A 22896-nucleotide genomic window follows, 5' to 3' on the forward strand; every position below is an offset into this window, starting at 1 on the left:
TTAATAAACATTAGGGTTGCAGGTAGGCAGATTGCATTACCTTTGGACAGAGGCGAGCTGTTTCCATGCTAAGCTAAACTAACCAGCTTCTGGCGGTACCTTTTATTTTTGACATACAGATATGAGTGTGATATCAACTTTCCCAAAATAGTTAAACTATTCCTTTAAGATCTTAGCTATTGCTTTTGCTCCCCAATGTGCACTTAGGATTGTTTGTTAGTAGGTATTATATTGTTCTCGTTTTGCTGGCTTGTGTATTTATTTGGATTGTTCCTTTTAAAAAAGTGTGTATTTGGTGAAAAAAAAATCCTGCTTCCATGTGTGACTTCTGTGAATTAATTGGCTCTTATAATGATCTGAGCATCTATCTGTTAAACGTCAAGGGAATATCAAAATATCAGTTTGAGAAAACATTGCTAAACTCAGTATTTCATCTGCAAGGACACAATGTGTCGTCCTGACCTGAGAGAGCCCACAGTGACCCCACACTGCTGCTGCTGCTGCTGCTGCTGCTGCTGCTTCTTGGCCGCACTAATAGCTGCGTTTGCATGGGGGTCATTTGCCATTCAAATCACACCTGTCCACAACAGCAGCAGCATCCGGAGCTGGTGGGAAAGAAAGGACATGATTCAGGAGGGGAGAGGTTGGGGGAAACAAAGAAGGGATGTGATTTTATTTATTTATTTTTGTCAGGTGGCGGGGACATCTGATCTTCCAGTTCAAATTCCAAAAGATTTTTACATTTTTCACCCTCTTTGGACACTCATTTCCCCTTATGTGCCCTTTTTTGTTGATATTTTTTTATACATGGTACAACTAAGATATCCACACAGTATTTTTTGCATTTGGTATTCCCTCACATTACAAAAGTTTAAGCGTCCTTAAACCTCACAGTACAGGGTCATACTTTTTCCCTCTGTGTAGATCCATTATGTGAAAACTGGGTTGTTACAGACCCAGATTTGTCCACTGTCCACACTCCAGGCACTTTGACAGGACATCTATTCACTTAAGAGGTCAAGTGAGCTCATTTAGTCTGGGAAAAAGTTACAACCTCCTTTACATAACACACTATAACGTTAATGCTGTACTGATCTGTGGCGCACTCTGCTGTCTTGTTAATGACACTGCAGGGAGTTGTTCATCTCAAGTCCTTAATTGGGACCCAAATTTGCATTATGACAGGACGCTTAATTATTTTCTGGAGGAAATGGCTTTTGACTTTATTTATATATATTGCAGATAATCTTTATATATGCGCATTGTATTACAGCTATTATTGGAAATGCTTCAATATTGCTGCTTTTAATTTAATTGTCAAATCATACCATGTTATAATTTATTATTTTAATTAATTAGCAGCTCTAAAAACAATTAGATAGGGCAGTGTTGGGGCGCTGACCTCGTACCATCAACAGCAGATGGCAGCAGAGGCCCGTTTTATAGACGAGGTCCAATTATTTTTTTATGATGGGATTTGTGTGTGGTGTTTGTGTTTAAATGTGTCAGTTATTACCGCTGCTTAGTGGCCGTGTGTTCCTTGTAAAAGTGGGATTTATTTGCAGTAATCCTGCGTCGGACTTTAAGTGATGCAGCACAAACCTCCAGTTTGTTTTTCTTGTGTGATGAACCAATCAGAAGCCGCGTTTCCGTCCCGGCCTCCTGTCAACAGACACAAAGGACCAATAGGAGCAGAGGATGAGCGGGATGGGCGGAGCAAGTCCAGAGCCATGAATAAATAAAGTTGAGCAAGGCAGTTTGGCGCAAATCTGCATGGGGTGATAAATATGCATTTTAATGATTAAACTATAAAGTTTTTGACACGTTTTCACCACACCGCGTATAAGGAGACAGTACCGTTTTAATGTTGTGCGAATTTGCATATTTGTCCGAACGTGAACGGCATAACTGGGTTGCGTCAATGCACGGCTCTGGCTGCTCCGTGAAGTTGGTAAATAAGGCTTGACCTCGTGGTGGTGAGAGAGACAAACGGGATTAAACGCTGCCAGCAGCAGCAGCAGCAGCAGGAGGAGAGCGACCAACAAACAACGTGCAGCTCCTGCTGCAACCACACTCTGTCCAGTGATTTAAAAAAGCCCGTGAACGTGCTGTTTTATGCATTTATAGTGAATAAACAACAGCCTGTGTGACTCGAGCTCACCACTGACCTCGTCTGTGTAGGAGAAATAAGCGAAGACGACAGTTACTGGTGAGTATCTGCAATGCTGTCACAAAATTAGCATGCATTAGCTCTTAAATGTGTTCATTAAAGTATTATTTTACGGTTAGTCCCGTTATAATCCTGTTTACTGCAGTTTCGACCTCCAACTGCTTTTAACAAATCCTCTGCAGCGTGCTGACGTGCGCGTTTTCTATGGCTGCCCTGTCACTTCTGCAAACTTTACTAACCCGCCAGCGTGCTGATTTATTTAATTATCTGTTAACTCAACTATTTATGACTCCTGCCCTCCTTTCCCCCCAATCTTAGTCGTTTAAAACAACTGTAATGTTAGTTTAAATAGTAATCAGTTCACTGTTTGGCACGCGTTTGTTATTGCAGTCTCGTGGCTACACGCCCACGAGGAAGTTGATCACAGTTTAGATGGGCCACGATCGTTAGTTTGAAGGGTTTATGTAGCATAACTCTCATAAAGTGAAGTGAAACTGTACCGGTGTATCAAAGAAGCCTACCTCTGCAATAATGCTGAGTATGTAGCTCACCTTTGGTTTTAACACTATTTGTAGAGTAGCTTCATGTCCTGCTGGAGACTGTTTGGATAGTCTATTTGCATTTATCTTAATAATTTGATTTAATTTCAACCAATCTTCGAAAACGTTATTAATGTATTCAGTAATAATGTTTATTTTATAACTAAAAAATGTCAGGCTCAGCATGATAACCAGTTATGGGATCCTTAGGAGGTTTTTTTTACATTACTAATGCTAATGTAACCTTGATATATTTTGATTGGATCTTTTTCAACTCCCTTGCCTTAAAAATCTTATATTGATCTAGAAATGTACTGATAATTTCCGCCCTGTAGTGCCCAGTACCGATACAGTAAGTGTCAGAATTATTCTTGAAAAAGATTCCTGTAAATGAATCCATCTGTCTTTGACATCATAATACAATATGTGTTTATTCAGGCCTCATGTTATCGACAGCAGCTATTAACACAAATTCTATTCTTGACACTGTAACTATTACTTATTCACTAAAGGCCACCGACGTTATTTATCCTGCATCCCGAACTTCCATATTACTGTAAGAACTCATTGGGAGATTTGTTTAAATCAAACACAGATGTTCTTCTGTAATGTGGTCATGCAGGATACGTGGTCTTCATCGTGTTTCCCTTGTTACTGTTGGATACCCACTGCACAGTAATCGGGGAAGTATTTCCCACTTTGGCACAGGATCAGTGGTGAAGGGCAGTGACGGGAGGCTTTCAGTAAGCCATGCAGTGTACTGAACAGATAGATATAGACACACACTCAGGCGGCGATGCATGGCTATTTTCATAGCAGTGAGTCAACAGCTTGTAGAGGGACAGCAGTGGAGCCCAGACAACAACTCAGGCTTAGGTGTGTGTGTGCATTAGCCATACAATATGTTATCACAGGCTGTGCTTTCATAAATACCATGCAGTGACCTCTCTCCCACTGGGCTTCATAACTGACCTTTCAGGTCTCCTCTCTTAATATTGTTATTCAGGTGTTAATATATATAAAGCGTTCTCTTCTCTGGGAGAAAGCTGCGTGTAAACAATTCCTGAGGCAACACACCCACATTGACAAATGGGAAGTTGCTCAATCGATAACATGTAGCAATAAACAGTAACGTCTTCCCAATAGTGTCAGAATTTGCAGGGTGAATTTATTCAGCAGGGCTCACAGCTCTGACTCCTGCAGAAATGCACATTGATAAGTATGTTTTTCCATTTTAATTATGTTGTTGTAGCTATGCCTGCAGCAGAAGAATAAATATTTGCTGCAGCTGCATTCTGCAGCTCCGTGTGCAGCTGTCTGTTGGTCGGTTTCTTTTGCCTCAGTACAAACTTCCTACTTAAATTCCCAGCCCACTAGATCATGCAGGAGCTTGTTGCAATGCTGAGCCGACTCAGTACAGTACACTGATAATTGTTATGACAATAAAGTACAAAGAACGTGTATTATCTTTTATTGGTGATTCAAACATGCCGATACCAGCAGTATGACTGCAGTTAATCATACTTCTAATTGTTTTTCTTCAGGTCTAAATGGAATCAGTTCTGTTCACATCCATTAATGTGTTAGATGCACTTCCTGGGACCATACTCACCTGATAATATAGTAGTAACACAATTCTCTGTATCGTCTGCGTAATTATGGTAAGATATTTTGTTGTATTCCATGATCAGTGCTGGTGAGAGCATGTCGATGTTGAAGATAAGCTCAGAGAATGGAGCCTTCAATGTTAGAGTCCTTGGTGGTGCAAAGAGCAGAGCCACTTATTGGGTGCATGCTCTTTCACATGCAGTTCAGAATACAATACAGTTATTAAGCTGCTGCTGTGCTCTACAGACAGCAGTTCAGCAAAGCCGTCAAAAAAGTAAATATATTTTGTATTTAGGTGGCGTGCTCAACTTGAAACTGCTGGCCACCATCTTGACCGCAGTCTTTTCTGAATCTGTTGTGTAGTTTTATGGTCTGCAGTTTTTTTTAAATCTGGGGGCAAGTAAATACAAAAATTGCAGTTATTTGTCTTAAATACCACAGGTTATTGTAGGATGTGTCGCTCTAGTGACAATTCTGTCTGACCAATCAGTAGTCGTAGTTTTTTTTAACTCAACTTTCTACCTTACTAAAGGAGGTGGTACTAAAAATAAAAATACCAGGTACTCGACAACTTTTGGAAAAACAAAAAGATCAAGTAGCGTCTCGCTTTTTGGTTGCTGTTGAACCTGCTAAGTCACACAATAATACATAATAATAACAAGACTATAATACAAAGCTCAAGAGAACACCTGAGATGCATTTCTGTCATAGGATAAATACATGAAATACATGATTTTAATTAAAATAAGAGACAAATCAGTGCTTGTAATGTTTCTAGAATATGCACGCCCACCCCTGATCTCCAGTCTGAAAACACAGAGCAGTCCTGAAGCAGGACGGATGACCCACTTACTGACTGTGTGTGTGTGTGTGTGTGTGTGTGTGTGTGTGTGTGTGTGTGTGTGTGTGTGTGTGTGTGTGTGGCAGCACACATACTCACATACTGCTTTGATGCTTTAAGCAACAGCTTTTTCCATTGGCCCGTATCCCAGCTGCGCTGTGTTGAAGCATGCCGTCACACCCACAAAACACTACCTGTAAAGCACTGACAAACATACTCGGGAATACTGCAGTTTGCAACAGAGAGGAATGCAGTGGGCGCTTTGTTGTTGAGATAAGAGTGACTTGTACTTGTCCTTGTGTCCTGAATGGACCTTGAGATGTGTCCTTCATAAGCATTATCTCATCACAGTTTAAAATGAATGTGGGGATAATGCGTAAACTGTTTCACCTTGTCATAACTATTTATTAAAGCTACGCCACATGAATTCTTGGAAAGAATAATTTGAGATGGGCCTTTTAATAGAAAACGATATCACAGCTCTATCGGTGCAGAGAGAGCCCTGTGCATGAACCAAACATGTACACCCTCATTCACTCATGCACAGAAATAGCTGGAAGAGGCAACAGCCAGCAACTCTCCAACTCCTCCCTCCTAGTTTCAAGTGACATTTAAACATTCAGCGCTGGACCACAAGCACATATCTGCAAAGCACACATGCATGTACAGCATACCCACTTTCCTTTCTCGTGTGTGTGGTGCTCACACAGGGATTGGAGGTCAGGGGTATTTTTAGACAAAGTATTAAAGTCGCCTCAAGATGTGACAGCTGTGTGTGTTTGTGAACGTGCGTGTTTGTGTTTGGCAGCCGAGTGTGTGTTGACGACAGGTTTTATTTCTCTTTCCATCTGCCTTCTTATCCATCCGCATGTCTTTGTCTGTGCTCCTCTCATCCTTACTGACAAGGTGTTGTTACACATTTAGATATCTGACCTAATTCATGTCTGTATTGTGGGTGAACACTATGTACCTCCCTTCGCTGCCAGTTCTACTCCGTTTGGAAGGAGATGTAGCGTAACTAACAGTGATATTCATCTCCTCTTTTCTGATTTTCCCGTCCTTCTCTCTGTGTCTGTCTCTAGTTCGTCATGGCGGGTGATATGATGTTACTGATGCGAGGCTTGGCTAAACTGAGCCAGGCTGTTGTAGAGACCCAGAGCAGCACCCTGCGGACTGGAACAGGTATGTTCTCAATTCGACACAAAAAATATTTCAATAATGTCTAAGAGCTACCTTCAACTGCTTTGTTCTGCATTAAAACCATGAGCTAACACCCTCATAATATTAATAGTCTAGCTTGTGATTAGCTTAATGGATGGTAAATGGAGTGCACTTATATATCGCTTTTATCCAAAGCGATTTACACTACACTCATTCACCCATTCATACACACATTCATACTGGTGGCCGAGGCTACCAGGGCACACTGGCGCCACCTGCCACCAATGGGAATTCATTCACACACCGATGAACGCACCAACCTTCCAGTCAGTAGGCGACCTCTCTACCAACTGAGCCACGGCCGCCTTAAAACATTGGTTGAGAAGTAATGTTAGCAAAAATGCTAGCGGAAACAAATAATAATGCACTATTTTTTTCATTTGCATTGTAGCTTATTTATACAAATACCTTTTGTTTGGAGTTTTTTTTTATAGTTTCATGTTTAGTTTTTGAAAAGGAGTGCTAACTGCATGAAAACCATCAGGTTGGCTAACCTGCTAACTCAAATACAATGTGCTAGCGTGTGGCTAGCATTATATGCTGTTTGAAAAGTAATTTCTAGCAAGCATAAAATATTGATAATACAGTATTTTTTTTCTACATTGTAGCAAATTAAATAATAATAAAAAAAGTTCATGTTACATTAAATTATTTGTGGTAAGAAGTGGTAATTGCATTTAGCCTGCTAACTCCAATACAATTTGCTAACTTGAAGCTTGAGTTACATTGGTTGAAGAATAATTGATAATACAATATATTTTTCTACATTGAAGCCTGTTATACAAATAAGAATGCTTTAATTCAAAAAAGTTTTTTCCAACAGGTGCGGTTACTGCCTTGAACCACCTTACCCCAATACAGTGCAGTAACTTTTAAAATGGCATTGGTTGAAAGGAAATGTTAGGAAAAAACGCTAGCAAGCTGTTTTTCAGCTTATAGTGAGTCTAGATAATACAGTATTTTTTTTAATTTTAGAAAATTAAATAAGAAAATAAAAAAGTTCATGTTACATTAAATTATTTGTTTTTCGAAAGTAATTGCATTTAGCCTGCTAACTCCAGTATGATACGCATGCTTGAAGCTTGAGTTACATTGGTTGAAAAATAATTGATAATATAATATATTTATCTACACTGAAGCCTGTTATAGCAGTAAGAATGCTTTAATTAAAAAAAAGTTTTTCAAAAGGAATGGTAACTGCATTTAACCAACAAACCCCAATACAGTGTACTAACTTTAAAGATGGCATTGGTTGAAAGGAAATGTTAGCAAAAACTCTAGTAAGCTGTTTTTCAGCTTAAAGTCTAGATAACTCAGGAATTAGTTTCTGCTGTGCATTATAGGTCATTATTTAATTCAAGTGAAAGGCTATAAATTAAATTCCACACTATACACTTTTTAATGGTGAATTGAAACACTGCTGGGCAGCCATAGTTATGTAACAACTTTCATTGTAGATGGCGTTTAGCTCATTTAAGCTGAGTCTGACTTTCATTTTTATTACCAGGCACTGATTATAGCCAGTAACATTGATCAATGGCTGTGTGGGTAGTAGTGTACCAAAGAGCTAATACAGCTCATGAATGTATTGTTTGTTAATTGTAACCCAGGGATCCCAGGAGTTGGTGCTGCTGTCCAAAGTGTCCAATCGGTTGCTGAGCAAGGCCTCTCCGCCGCTATGATGACAGTGCAGGTGTGTGTAGGCAATGTGTAAATACTACTGTCCAAACTGGCCGCATAGTTTAGCATCAATAAAGAAATCACTTTTAATGTCAAGAGAGTATGTTTGTAAGGGTCTTTATGTGTGTGTGTTCAGGAGCTGACTGGCCAGCAGAAGACCTCTTCATCGGAGTCAGACTTTGACTTTCCTCAGGATGACATGGCATTCGCTGCTTCAGAGTTCAGGGAGGAAGGTGTGGACTTCACAGCGGATCACACAGGAAGTAGTGATGATGCCGCAGCCCATCAGAGCGCAGCAGCAGGAGCGAGCCATGTCAGTGGCAAACAGTCGTTGTTTGATGGATACAAAGATCCCAGCAAACAGTTTAGCGGACACACCAGATCTTACCACCATGACGCCAGGTATAAATAGTCTCTTACTCAATTGCAATCTCTACGGTTTACACATTTTGCTGCTGTTTGGAGGATAAAGGTAATCACTTCTGCTTTGGGTGTGGCAGACATTTCTACAACCACAGCCTGAACAGGCATTTGTGGGGACAGCTTTACTGTCAGCATCAGGTCAGTCTGCTCAGGAGCTACCATCAGGACCCAACTACGGTCGGAGGGCTGACGGCTGAAGACATTGAGAAAGCAAGGCAGGGCAAGAAGGCTGAGAGCAAGTCACACAAACAGATGGTAATTCTTGTTCCTCTTAGTTTCTGCTGTAAAAACAAACACACAAAGACATTGATCACACCTTGACATTTTAATAACATCTTAATGAGTCTTCTCTGGTCTGTCTTCTTTAGTTGAGTGAGCGAGCCAGAGAGAGGAAAGTGCCAGTGACTCGGCTCAGCAGACTGGCCAGCTTTGGAGGTACAGTATTAAAGCTCTTTAATCCTCCGTCTCAATGTTGGCTGATTCATTGGCTGATTCGTTTGTCTGACTGTGTCTGCAGGTATGTGTGTCTGCGTGCAAGTCTGCATGTACAACTTTCTGTCTTTTTCTGTGGCTACGTACAGTTTAGTCTGTGCATGTTCTCAACAAAAAGCTTTCTTGAATATTGATTCTGATTGGTCAGTTAGGGCAAGGTCTGTTATTTATTATTATCTATTATTGAGTTTTGATCAAATAAATGTACAGTGTGCGGGTCATTATTGTTAAATAAACCCCTCCAGGATGAATCACGCCTCCACTTCATGTTTTGTTGCTACATCACCCTGTAGAGGTTTATCTTGCAATATTTTCATTATAAGGAAAAGTATTTATGGGACCCACCCTAAATTTATATTTGTGACATTATGTGGTTTCTCTCTGGTTAGTTGGCTACAGGATGTCACAATGTGCGAAAAATAGTATCTGCTAGTTTGTGCAAGTAACGGGACATGAAATTCTGGAAATGTAATCTTGCTCCTCTGGTCTAACTGTAACCGACCACCTTCTCAATGAGCTGGGGTCACTGGGTTCAGGGCAGTCGGTGTGTCAGCACATGTTGTTCTCAAGTCTATACAGTCATCATGTCATGACAACACCAGTCGGTGTATGTACAGTATGTACGGACACATTTAAACACCAGTAAACAAAACAGCAAAGTCGGAAAGGGAGTAAGAGAACAATAATACAGGAATGTTACCAACAGGAGTGTTTGTCAAGTGTCAGAACCTGAACTTGCTCTTAAAAAAACACCTTTAGAAATTGGGTCAAGTGTGTCAAGCCCTTGTTATTAATGGTGTTACTGTGTTCCTGTTAAGATAATAACACTCTTTGATAGTCCGCTACTGACTGGGAGAGAGTATAGCAGCAGTTGTAATAAAATCTGTGTGTTTAAACTGCAGATTGTTGTGTTAATCTTCTGTTTGACCATGTTGCCTTTTCAGTAAGCCTATTAGCCTATTTATACACAAAATTGACTGCCGACTCAGTATAAAAGTACATCTAAAAATGAGCGTGAGAGAAATGAAATGGTTTAAATATTCAACACAATTCCAAATAGTAATAAAAACCAAAATTGTAGCAGTTGTAAACATTGCTGAAAAGGTTGCACTTACTGTGCACTACATGCCTATTTTTGGTAGCTGTATCAACCACAACTGAAAAATATTGAATGTGATATTGACATGTCGGCAGATAAAGGCAGGTACAAAGATATTGGTCTCCTGGTTTCAAAGTCATATCTAAACAGGATGTTCTATCAGCGATAAGCTTATTCAAAGGCTAAAACACATGTTGAAAATCTCGCAGCTAGCCTCAGACGTAGTCTAACATGGAAGATAAGAGCTCATACATCAGCAGCTTGTAACTCCATGTCAGATGGATGATGGATAAGATGGCAGGTGGCGTAAAGTTGCACAGAGAAGTTAAAAGCACTAAGTGATGGTAAACAAACTGCACACAAAGTGAACCAAGAACAGAGTCTCAGATCAGTTCGACTGGACTGCCAACACAAATAAAACGCAGCAGAATTTAGCCGCAGGTCATACAAAACAAACGAGACTTATACAGGCTGCAATGAGACGCAGAAGTCAGAGCAGAGTTGATTCAGCATGTTGACAGTGGTAACATTTAGAAGGTGTTGGAGAAAGGAGGGGAGAGAGCGAGAAATGTGGCCTCTGTCTGTCCTTCACTCTCCTGCAACACGTGTTGACAAAGTTATACAATGTTTTTTTATTTACAGCTGCAAGAAGAGATAATAAATGCACGTTTGAGGCGTTTTAGTGTGTGAAACCAAGCAGCAATGTGATTTTAAATGATAAATCTGTTGGCATGTTTCCTGGCAACAGCGATTCTGGCAACTTTTACTTTGACTTCTTTACACTGTTGCCATGCATATCAGTACTTTAAACAGTTTTGCTGGTGTTTTGGAGGAAACAGGACTACATATTTTATGACCGTTTTTCTGAATATCAAATGAAGGAACGGGGATGTTTTTTTTAAAGCTTGTAAATCAGGAGTCAGTCAGTAAACACACAAAGATAATACTGTATCAGGTTACATGAGGTAACACACACACACACACACACACACACACACACACACGCGGTACAAAGCTCAACACATTTTTCTCAGAAAGTGTTATGCACATCCTCATTCCCTGTGCTCCGACCCGTCTCCAACAATAGAGGTGATGACACGTGTTGACCGATGAAGAAATGCTCAGCCAGCTTGTATACAAGACGCTGAAGCACGCTATGTTCCGATTTGTCCATCTACCGTTGGATCTCAGATTTGCCGCTTCAGAGGCCGCTGACTAAATGATTATGTAATGCTGAGTTATGTAAGAGAGAGACCCGGCTCGGAGGAACTCGCTCACAAACGGCCCCTAACTCCTCGCTTTGTCTCCCGCTATCTGCTAAAAATAATTCAGAGTGTTTTCAGAGGATCAAGTATTTTAAGAGCTTAATTATTAATATGGTTATATTATCACTTTAATTTCCAAGGGCTCTGTTTGGTTGGCAGAAGTGCAGCTGTTACAGTTCTGTCATTGCACACTGCAAGTGTTTGTCTCCTGTTTGTTGCATATGTTATTTTGAAACAGATGCCTCACTGTCACCTATTTATAGACCCAGAGATCTGACATGACAGGAATGACTCTGTGCTTTTATGTCTCTGCATGACTGTGTGTTTGCTTGTTTCTGTGTTTGTTGGTATAGCGAATAGCTTTACATTTATTCTTTCAAAATTATTTTTATTGGATTTTCCTTGGATGCATAATTATATCAGCTGTCAGAGCACACATCAGTTTATCCAATACATCCATAGACTAGGCACAACTAACTAAGTACAAAATAAATGAAAACACCAAAGTTATAGTAAAAAAATACAAAAACAAAACAAATAGAAAAAACAGAAGCAAATAAATGAATGAAGATAAACATATAAGAGAAAATTATAAAATAAAAAAATAGATTTTTTTCTAATTTAAGATTGCACATAATACTCCTGATGAGATGTGTGTAGGTGGGTGGAGCAGTATTCTTCCAGTTCAACAAAATCAAACGCCGCGCTAATAAGGAGGAGAATGCCATAACCTTGCGTTGACAGGAAGTCATAGATATTTTTTCTGAGTTTACACCAAAAATTGCAATAAGGGGACAGGGAGCAACATATTTTTTAAATAGTTTTGAGAATAAATCAAAGAAAGGAATAGCTTTCTATTTTTGTGACACAGTTTGCATTTGAAATGTTATTTTACAGATTTTTGTTTTGTTACACTGCTGTTTACTTGCATTTTAATCCAGTTCACATTCATTGTGTTGTTGCTTTGTCTGTCTGTGTGTTTCCACCAGGTCTAGCTGTAGGTTTGGGCTTCGGTGCACTGGCAGAAGTTGCCAAGAAGACCATCAGACACAATGGTGCGGCAGGTAACCGGACTAACTTACTCACACTTGGCAGTGCAGATGCTACAGCTATGCAGCAAAGTGTAACAGTAATATCTTACTTTTGCTTTTGCATTATTGTTCAGGTATTTTTGTGAGACTTTCCATTTTGTGTTGAAATCACAACCCTGATTCCAAAGAAGTTGGGATGCTGTGTAAAATGTAGAATGTATCAAAATTTAGAGTTTATATTTGCCAACACAAAAGTTTATCCCTCCTTTCTGGTAGATTTAGGGGTAGGGGAAGGGTTAGTATTGGACCATAAAAAACCTGAACCAAAGCTTATAACAGAAGAACTTTAAGGCTGAAATGCATGTTTTAGGCTTCATTTGAAAGATACCATTTTCTAGTTTCTGCAATTGCTATTTTTTTGTGCTTTTTGCAATTGCAGCTTTAGCATGTGGCTAAAACTGTACTGTAAACTACATCACCTCGAAACCCCTCACCACTGACAGTCGGGGTGGTTTTAAGAGATTAAATATATGGTCTTGTATATAGTTTTCAATTGAATATATGTCACAAATTATTGGCAAAATGTCACATTCTGTTTAATTTATGTTTACGCCAAAGTTTTTGTAATTGTAATTGTATTTTTGTAATTTGTAAGTGTGTTTTTAATGTTTAGGACCACTATTGCATTGTACTATGTATTAGTATAGACAGAAAAATGCAGGATATAAATTATATAATAAAGTAAATACAGGCCACATCTTCAGAGTTGTGTACCTGTAAGGACAGGTATTTCTGTTTCTGTTTGCTTAGAGATTTTGAAACTGTGTTCCTGTTAAAGCTAGCAAACTTTTCAGTACCCATCCTTGATGCACGTTGGAACATGTTAGACACGTTTTGTATGCCTAGAGAGCACAATAAGCAATAAGGCCGCCTCCCACACCAACCTGCCACCTAAACAGACATTCCTGCTCTGCACAGTGATCCTGCTAATCCCAAAATGAAGCTAAGCTGAACCAACGTACGGGCATAAATCTGAAGCATTTGTGCGTCTGCTTGTGGGCGTTTATCTGTGTGTGTATGTTAATCCCAGCAGTGACGCTCTGAACACACTCTTAAGTGTGAGTGTGGTTGTAAATCTCTGTTAAAGCCTCTAAAGGCTGCTTCAGACGCAACCGACGACCTACTGACACATATAATCACAGACACACACATTTACTCAGCAAATACATGCACATATTGGATATAAAACTGAACCTTAAAGTGTTCACAATGATATTGATCCATCTAGATTACTTTAACTGTACATAAAGCAAACCGTTTCTCAGCAATTAACACATGTAGGATAAACTTTGGCTCTAAAGTTTGACCTAAGTGTAAAACAACTAGGGTTGTCACGATACTGATACTCAAGAAAATATTCGATACTCGATACCATTTTCGATACTACAAGGATAAAAACAAACACCCCAAAATTTAACAGAAATATTTTTATTAACAAGAAAAACGCAACATGAAAAAATTAACAGAACAGAATATTTTCTCTTAGGTTATTAAGTTTACTGATATACTGTATGTTTTATGTGGTAATTGTGTTTGATGTTTGTTTGTGTCTAGTTTTAGTTTTAATGTTATTTAATGTGTTAAAGTTCTTATTTATTATTGTTGTTTTATTTATTTATTTAGGTTGGTTTTGTGATTTTGTTGTTGTTCTTTTTCTTTCTTTTTTTTCCTTTTTTACTGTGTTTGTCCATTGGTGACTTATGTTGTGTCTTTTTTAAATTAATTAAAAAAAAAAAAAAGATTTAACACAACCACAGGTTAAATATTTATAATAAAAAAACTGTTTTGCAAAAAGAAACTGCAACTATGATAACAAGCTTCAGATACTCGATACTTTTGAAAATGAGTATTGTATCCGGATACAACGTTTTAGTATCGATTCTTTTTTGAGTACCGATACTTTTGACAACCCTAAAAACAACACATCATATATAACTAATCCAACATTCTCTCTGCTTTGTGCTTCTGCAGCTGACAGTAAGAAAGGCGTTCTGGACTCCAGCCCCTTCCTGTCCGAGGCCAACGCTGAACGCATCGTCAGAACCCTGTGTAAAGTCAGAGGAGCTGCTTTAAAACTGGGGCAGATGCTGAGCATTCAAGGTGTGCGAAAAACACCCACACATACAGTACAGGCCAAAAGTTTGGACACACACCTTCTCAGTCATGAAAATAAAGAAAAACGCATTGAATATTTACATTGTAGATTCTCACTGAAGGCATCAAAACTATGAATGAACACATATGGAATTATGTACTTAACAAAAAAAGTGTGAAATAACTGAAAACATGTCTTGTATTTTAGATTCTTCAAAGTAACCACCCTTTGCTTTCTAGAATATAAGACATGTTTTCAGTTATTTCACACTTTTTTGTTAAGTACGTAATTCCACATGTGTTCATTAATAGTTTTGATGAATTTACAATGTCAATAGTCATGAAAATAAAGGAAACACATTGAATGAGAAGGTGTGTCCAAACTTTTGGCCTGTACTGTACAAATGCAGTTGATGCTTTTCTATTCCAATTTCAGAGCTGTGACCTTCAAATTTGCTGCAATCAGACACAAACATACAGGTAGCAGCAGCAGCTGGGAGTAAGTTGTAATGTAATGTGATGCTGGTGTGTGTTTGGCATACATAAGCCAGACTAAGTTCAAAAGGGGAAGGCCGGGGGCAGTAAACATCCTGGCAGCAAGCTAGTGCAGCTGGATCGGGTAACAGCACTAACACGTCATTAATTTTGTTTATTACTGTCCCCGCTGCCTGACCTTGGCTGGTGACCTTTGTCCTTTGGCATTCTGAGTTTAGGGCATGTTAGCCTACACTTGACACAGACAGTACACAGTAATATATGTAATAAGCCACACAACAGTAGAAGGAGAGAGAAGGACATTGGTCTGCCCGGTGTTTGCTAAGTGTTTATTGCCAGCACAGTGGATTGACCTTGTGTGAATGTCTGTGGTTATTTGCAGAACTGCCATAGCTTTACTTTAACTCTGAGGGGCTGGCAAGTTCTTAAATCTAAAATGGTTGATTCTAAAATGGAGGTAAAGGTCAGAGAAGTTGTCTGAAGCCGGTCAGTCACACAACGTTGCCGGTCTTCCTACAGAGAATGTCCGATTATAAAAAAACGTAACTGTCTTATCAAATTTCATAGGACTTCAGTCAAATGAGAACACAAAAACATCACTGAAGTCAATCTGGAGGATAAAAATCCCTGTAGTGGTGCTGACTGTGGACATTATCAGTCAGGGTGTAATGCAGTTGTGGTCGGATGATTGTGCCTTCAAACATTCTACCCTTAAGAACCAGTCCAAAGTAATGTTAACCTCAGCCCCTCTCCATACACATGTGCTAACTCAGCTCGGCTAGGTTTGACTTAGCGTGACAGGCCAGCATGGCAGGGGTTTACATCTCTATTCCAACAGAAACTGCAGTAACTAAGTATGGCCAAAAATGCCAATGGAAAAGTGACAACATTGTTTGTAATACTGATTCAAATCATGAGCAGTGTCAGCCAAATTATCCTTGTAGTTCCAAATAGTATTAGATTTGTATTGTTAGAAGTCTTATTAATAGTAATTAAACTTGGTATATTCAGCTCAGTTGAATAATTATGTTTTAGGTGGGAAAATGCGCTGTGCTGTCAGTATTGTTAAACAGTTTAAAACATGTGTTTTGACATGTATGGCAATGATCACACCTGGAGTAAAACTACTGCCATTTGCTTGTGTAGCCCTATTGAACATATATCAGTTTGAGAAATGCACATTATATAGATTTGTTGTGAAAAATGTCCAGTTCAGAGAAACTCAGGTGTGTTTCTGTATTTCAGATGATGCATTCATTAACCCCCAACTCGCCAAGATCTTTGATCGAGTAAGACAGAGTGCTGACTTCATGCCAATCAAGCAAATGACAGTAAGGGTCTTTACTTTCTTTTTTGTATTAACTTGTTATTTTAACTGGATATGGGCTTTCAGACATTTCAACTGATGATGTAATAAGTATAACAATATCATTTCTATCTCTGGTAGTATTACATTACGATTATTAAATACAAAGGGTTTGTGTGTGTCTGTAGAAAGCATTGAACAATGACTTGGGTCCTAACTGGAGAGACAAGCTGGAATCGTTTGAGGACCGTCCGTTTGCAGCGGCGTCCATCGGCCAAGTTCACCTAGCGAGGATGAAGGATGGCAGGGAGGTGGCCATGAAAATACAGGTACACTGTGAGCATGTGTGTGTACACAGGACATTCTCATGTTATTAAGACAAACACTGTAACTGGAGAGTGTGTCACATGCTTATTCTCCCCATTTTTCTCATACATGCAGTCAGAGAGAAACCACACGTAACCTGACCTCTCTGGTTGGTTTAGTTTGCTTAGAGATCAGATCTGAGTCAGTGTAAAAGGTGCACAAATCAGAAGCATGTAGTTTCATGCTGAGAAATGTTAAATAAAGTTATTTTGGGTTTACAGTATTTGCAGATTAGCTGTTTAATTGCCATCCTTAAATGTTTACAACAAATGGTTTTAGAATTTATGGAGAATTTGCCAGTAATAATTATCCTTAATAGTATTATTATAATCTTATGATAGATTAATGCAATCCCAGTGAATGCTGTAGTACCATTACACTGAAACGATACGTAGTTTAAAAAAAAAAAAAATAATAATAATAATAATAATAGTCATTGGATTTGATTTATACAGTGGCATTACTGTATTTTGAGTGAAGTGAAATTTAGAATAAAAACACCACAAAAAAGGTAATGACATCAAATATAGTGCTTTGTTGTTGTTTTATTACCCTAATTTTATGATTGAATTCAAGTAAAAACAAAAACAAAAGACTTTTCTTCCTCTGTTTGTCCCCAGTACCCTGGTGTTGCTCAGAGTATCGACAGTGACGTGAACAACTTGATGGTGGTGCTGAATATGAGTAACGCCCTGCCTGATGGTAAACATTCAAGCAAGCTCTGTTATGCATGCAAACAGAAGCATGCTCGATTTTTAAATCATACACAAAACACATGCACACACAACTGCACTCTACTTCACTCTGTGTCCTCATGCTTCATTTCCCCATCTTCTCCTGTAACACTGTTAACTATATTCTGCTTTGTTTCTTTGTCTCTCTTTAGGTCTGTTTCCAGAGCATCTGATAGACGTAATGAGAAGAGAGCTAGCACTAGAATGTGATTATATTAGAGAAGCCCAGTGTGCAAAGAAATTCAGGTGAGTCTATGTCTGGCATATGTCTGTGTATTTGTAAAGTGTATTTGACACAGTCTAGAAAGTCAGCACCCACATGTTCACATATAATATTTCTTTTAGTAATTTATGTTTTAAAATAAATTTCCTGAAAAAGTGCCAGTCCAGGAAAGGTTTCCTGAATTAATTGTTGTAGTTCATGTGCACCATGCCACACATGTTGCATAAATAATGTGTGCAGACCAGAGCCAACTGAGTTCTAGAACCTAATATCTGTATATAACTGTATATCCAGGGTTGAAAAAAAATTAACCGTCTTATAAAATATCAAAGAATTACAGTCAAACGAGAACAAAAATGTTACTCGGTGTAACTCTGTGTGTAAGGTTAACTGCATTTAAGAACTGTAACTGTATGTGCAGGTCAAACTGCATTCTCGACCTACCTTAATTTCAGGGCTAACAGTATTTTACAGGTGCATCTCAATACATTAGAATATCATAGAAAAGTTTATGTCTGTAATTCAATTCAAAAAGTGGAAATAACACATTAAATAGATCCATTACACACAGAATCAAACATTTCATGTCTTAATTTATTTCATTTCTTCTAATTATAATGATTATGGCTTACATTAATGAAAACCTAAAATTCAGTGTCTCAAAGAATTACACAACGCCAATTTTAAAAAGTATGTTTAATATGTTGGCCTCTGAGAAGTATGTCCATCTATATGACTCAATACTTGGTTGGTGCTATTTGACCTTTCCATCATATTCTAATGTATTGAGATGAACCTGTATGTGCATGGCTAACTGTATTCTAGAATCTGAACTCTGAACTTTGCTTATTAGTTTGTGTCCTTGTTGAAACCATGGCTTGGTCTAGGACTCGAACACCATCGCTGAAGTGACTGAAATGTTCAGTCTCATTGTCTCCTTCTCTCATGGAACACATTGCCGTACTTATAGCTTATAGAGATTTGTGTTCCACTAAAATTACTTACACAGACAGGTTCTTATCTACAAGTCTACAGTACAGAATAACTCCCAAATGCCAGCCAACTATATATAGATTTAATAATCTATATGTACAAGCTACTTACTTAACCTGGATTTATGTGTATTTTCATCTGTCTTTGCCAGGGAGCTATTGAAGGACCATCCGTTTTTCTACGTACCTGAAGTGATAGAGGAGCTGTGCAGTAACCGCATCCTGACCACAGAGCTGGTCCCCGGATTCCCCCTGGACCAGGCAGAGAGCCTCACACAGGAGCTGAAGAACGAGGTACAGCTGACAAACCAGACCGATGAAGGGATCGATAGATGTTTGGCTGACTAATGTGTGCGTTCATTTGGGGAGAAACATGTTAGTTAAAGGATTCGGAGGGGTGTGATATGTGGGAGACATAACTAGTTTCTTTCTGATCCATAAATACATAGATGAAAGGGTCTCATGGTGGCAGTAAGGGGAACTGCATCCGACCCCAACTGCACCCAGTTTACCAAATTATCTCCCCTTTTCTTCCTTCTGCTCCCACAAGTCCCTGCTCACCTCACACCCTCATGTTTGTTTCTGTCTCAGATCTGTCAGAACATCTTGATGTTGTGCCTCAGAGAGCTGTTTGAGTTCAGATACATGCAGACTGACCCAAACTGGTCCAACTTCTTCTATGATCCACAGACACACAGGGTGAGTCTGTCTACAGGCTAAATACCACTGTTACTGGAGTTGATTCAATTACAATTCATTCTAACATTAATAATAAAATGGCATTGACAGTGAGATTTGAGATTAATGAAAATAATGAGATAATTGCATTATGTCTCTCTAGGTGGCACTGTTGGACTTCGGAGCAACGAGAGGATTTGATCAGAGTTTCACAGATGTTTACATTGAGGTAAGACTATTCTTACTTTTCTTTAATTTAATTTCTAACAGTAATGCATAGACAATATCATATTCTTGATCAACATAAAGCTTAAGCTACTGGACACTACACACACTGTAACACACTTGTCAAACTCCTTCTGTGTTTGTTTATGTTTTGAATTGTTGGCTAAAATACATTTTGAAACCTCAGGTGAAAACAAAACTCACACTTGTACTGTGGTTAATTTTCATCGTCCTACTTTCTTACTTTCATGTCATGTCAGAACTGAAAATGCCTCAATTATACAGATTGTTTTTGCCGTGCATATTTTCAGACATGGAGAGAAAAACCACTGAAGTGATAGTAGTAACTGTCATAATCTATTTGTGATTCTAGGTAATCCGTTCAGCTGCTGAGGGCGACAGAGAGGGAGTTTTGAAGAAATCTATCGAGATGAAGTTCCTGACTGGGTATGAGTCCAAGGTAAGCATCTCTTTATCTGACTCTCTGTCTGTCTGTCTGTCTGTCTGTCTGTCTGTCTGTCTGTCTGTCTGTCTGTCTGTCTTTTTACTCGACATCACAAACCTTTGCCACTGTCACTTAATGGTTACAGAAACTCAACACAAAACATCAGCAGTTGTAGTAAAAGCAACATAAGAAGCCAACTTGCATACTTGCAAAAAAATGTTTGTAATGCATAAAATAGAATTAAATGTAAAGGCATATGCAATAGGGCCATCTTTTACCTCATGTGTTTTTCATGCAGGATATAATGGTCTTGTTGCTGATCTTTCTCTGAGACAGTGTAATACTCCCACACAGCTGTCATTTTCTTTCAGTTTTTTTGTAAAGAAACGGCCTGTGGGCACAGCACTTGTTGCCGTGAATCGTGTCCAGCCATTGGCTTCTTGTCCAAGTCAGTTGCTGCAGTAGCAGCATACGCTAGCTCTAATATTCTAGCTATCACCAGCTGATCTATCAATCTTCTGATGAGTGCGTAACAGCTGTGCACGCTTTGAGACAACGAAATTCATACTATCACGCAAGTAAGTACATAGTGTATACAGTGTACTTATTACAAGTGTACCAAGAGAAGTATGAGAATTAAGAAAAAGCAAACATTTAGCAAAATTGAAGAAATTGAAAAAATTGAAGGTAAAACAAATGAAAGTTGGTCATTTTCATTTGTGACTGTAAGCTAATTTGCCGATGGCTGCCGGCCAATGAATCGGTGCGTCCCAAGTCAAAAAAACATCCAAGAAAATTTGTTTCAGCAGCAAATATTTTTTTTTTTTTTTATAAAAGTGACCCATTTCACTGTACAGGATAATCATTATCTGGAGACTAAGCATGCAGTATTTTTTTCCCTTTCTGTGTCCAGCCAATGATAAATGCCCATGTGGACGCAGTGATGATCCTCGGTGAGGCCTTCGCCTCCACAGAAGAATTTGAATTTGGCGCCCAGTCCACCACTGAGAGAATCCACAACCTCATCCCTGTGATGCTCAGACACCGGCTCACCCCGCCTCCCGAGGAGACGTACTCACTCCACCGCAAGATGGGCGGCTCGTTTCTTATCTGCTCCCGGCTGGATGCAAAGCTGCGATGCAAGGACATGTTCCAAACAGCATATGATAAGTACTGGGAAGGCCGCACACCACCGTCAGCTTAGACCCGTGTCAAGCGTCAGGTGATTTGATGGACAGATCCTGGGGCCAACGGCAAAGTGCAAGTCATTGATGAGTGGTGAGAAGAGGCGCAGCTGCAGAGCAGAGGCCATGTTACCTGCCCTTAACTGGTCAACGAGCACCAGCTTATCTTTCACATTCTCTTTCACTAAAATGAGTTTTGAAAGGCACTGGTACGTACAGCCATCATTTTCTTTGAGAGGGAGCAGCAACATGGCATCTGGAGTGCTTTAAGACCAAACTCTATATATGGCCCTGAGAGGACAGACTGAAAAGACTGAGGTGGATTGGGAGGAGAGAGACGAACAGCCTTGCATATGTAATAGTTGAGGTGTAAAATGAATGTAAAAAGGTCGGAATTTTAGCTCTTTCAAGACGATCGTTGCATTTTCATGTGTTTTGCATTGCTGTGTTTTGTTTAATTTTTTGGGGGAAAATCACACAAACTGTCCAGTCTGCCAGAAATGTCACAAATGGGGAAAAAAACATGAAATGATTGAAAAAGAGGATTGAATTCTGAATGTAAAACCACAGTTGCATAATAACAGGGTTGATACAGTATATGGGGCAGTATGAGTCACAGTATTGGCCAGGACCAACATGTCTGGGAAGTTTGATTAGATTGTCTGGGTATGAATAATAAGGCTTGGGCTAAATGTAGACAGCAAAATAAATGTAGCAGTTAGATAAGAGCAAAACTGTTTGCCAAGATGTTGCCAAGTGATTACATTCAGGTTGATAAAGGCATTTGTAGAAAATGTGACAAACTGGAATTTGTCAGCATTTACACAAAAAAAGACTTTTAACTTGCGTATCTAATGTGTCAGTGTAGCCGTCCAGATTTCTGTTGCTGTTCATAGCTTTTAGATTTTAGGGAGACAGTCTATTGATTCAAATTAGTCTGTTGCAAGTGACCATTAACATGACATTCAGGATCTATGTGTTTGGGTTGAAGCATGTTTTTACTCAGTTTGTATCTGGGGATCTGTATACAGAGCTTCTACTGTTTATCCTTTGTGTTCCATCTGATGATTTTTCTTCAGCGTCCATATGGGGCAGATTGAGCTCATGTTTTCCATTTGATTACCAGCATGTTAGCATTATGGCTCAGAATTTTAATTCTGTCAAACATAATTCAGATTCAGTTGTTTTTCTAGTACCAAAGCATGATTTATCTCTTCAACTGTTTGTGGAATTATATAGATATGTAACCCTATGGATCAGTCACTGTAAGAAGTCTGACAGTAAGACTGAGCACAGCCCACATCAACCTGTTTAGTCATGAATGTTAATGAACTACTGGGGTGGAAGAAGCTCATCCTGATATCGCACAAGCTCAACTCGTGGGCTCACCTGGCTTCCACTAGTCGGTTATCTCTCCACGCCTTCACGGGTGTGAAATCCTCCGTCACCTGGCTGGTGTGCGACTGTGAAACTTCTCTGCTGTGTGAATACAGTTATAAAGGACTCTGGGTGTGAAGCTGAAAAAAATGAAAAATAAATAAATACAAGGTGCCTGTAGTTTCCAGCAGAAGGCTTTTAGCTTAAAATCTCAACTTTATATTTCATATCATGACTCGGTGAAAAGATGGTTTAAATTTTCTAATCAAACTGAAAGTTGTGACAAAGATATTGTATGAACAGAGTAAATGTTTGATCTATACTTGTCATATGGCTCTGTGTGGTTTT

The 22896-nt window shown here is 39.1% G+C and overlaps 1 protein-coding gene across 1 annotated transcript; it reads left to right on the forward strand.

Moving 5' to 3' along the window:
* The first annotated feature begins 1737 nt into the window (after positions 1 to 1737).
* coq8aa (coenzyme Q8A, genome duplicate a) lies at positions 1738 to 22875 on the forward strand. Its single transcript, XM_059356679.1, has 17 exons — positions 1738 to 2209; positions 6241 to 6340; positions 7990 to 8072; positions 8196 to 8461; positions 8560 to 8737; positions 8851 to 8917; positions 12328 to 12402; positions 14401 to 14529; positions 16264 to 16349; positions 16513 to 16653; positions 17311 to 17392; positions 17577 to 17670; positions 18792 to 18933; positions 19231 to 19338; positions 19481 to 19546; positions 19916 to 20002; positions 20901 to 22875. The coding sequence occupies exons 2-17, from the start codon at positions 6247 to 6249 to the stop codon at positions 21189 to 21191; spliced, it is 1989 nt and encodes a 662-aa protein (XP_059212662.1). The 5' UTR covers positions 1738 to 2209; positions 6241 to 6246; the 3' UTR covers positions 21192 to 22875.
* The last annotated feature ends 21 nt before the right edge of the window (positions 22876 to 22896 follow it).

This window comes from Centropristis striata, chromosome 18, assembly GCF_030273125.1.
Source record: "Centropristis striata isolate RG_2023a ecotype Rhode Island chromosome 18, C.striata_1.0, whole genome shotgun sequence".
Lineage (NCBI taxonomy): Eukaryota > Metazoa > Chordata > Actinopteri > Perciformes > Serranidae > Centropristis > Centropristis striata.

Bases quoted from the DNA above. Each gene is read 5' to 3' on its own strand.
- coq8aa (XM_059356679.1), top strand. From the start codon at position 6,247: ATGGCGGGTGATATGATGTTACTGATGCGAGGCTTGGCTAAACTGAGC. The intron at 17,671-18,791 runs GTGAGTCTATGT...TGTCTTTGCCAG, and splicing joins CAGTGTGCAAAGAAATTCAG to GGAGCTATTGAAGGACCATC. The intron at 19,339-19,480 runs GTGAGTCTGTCT...ATGTCTCTCTAG, and splicing joins ATGATCCACAGACACACAGG to GTGGCACTGTTGGACTTCGG.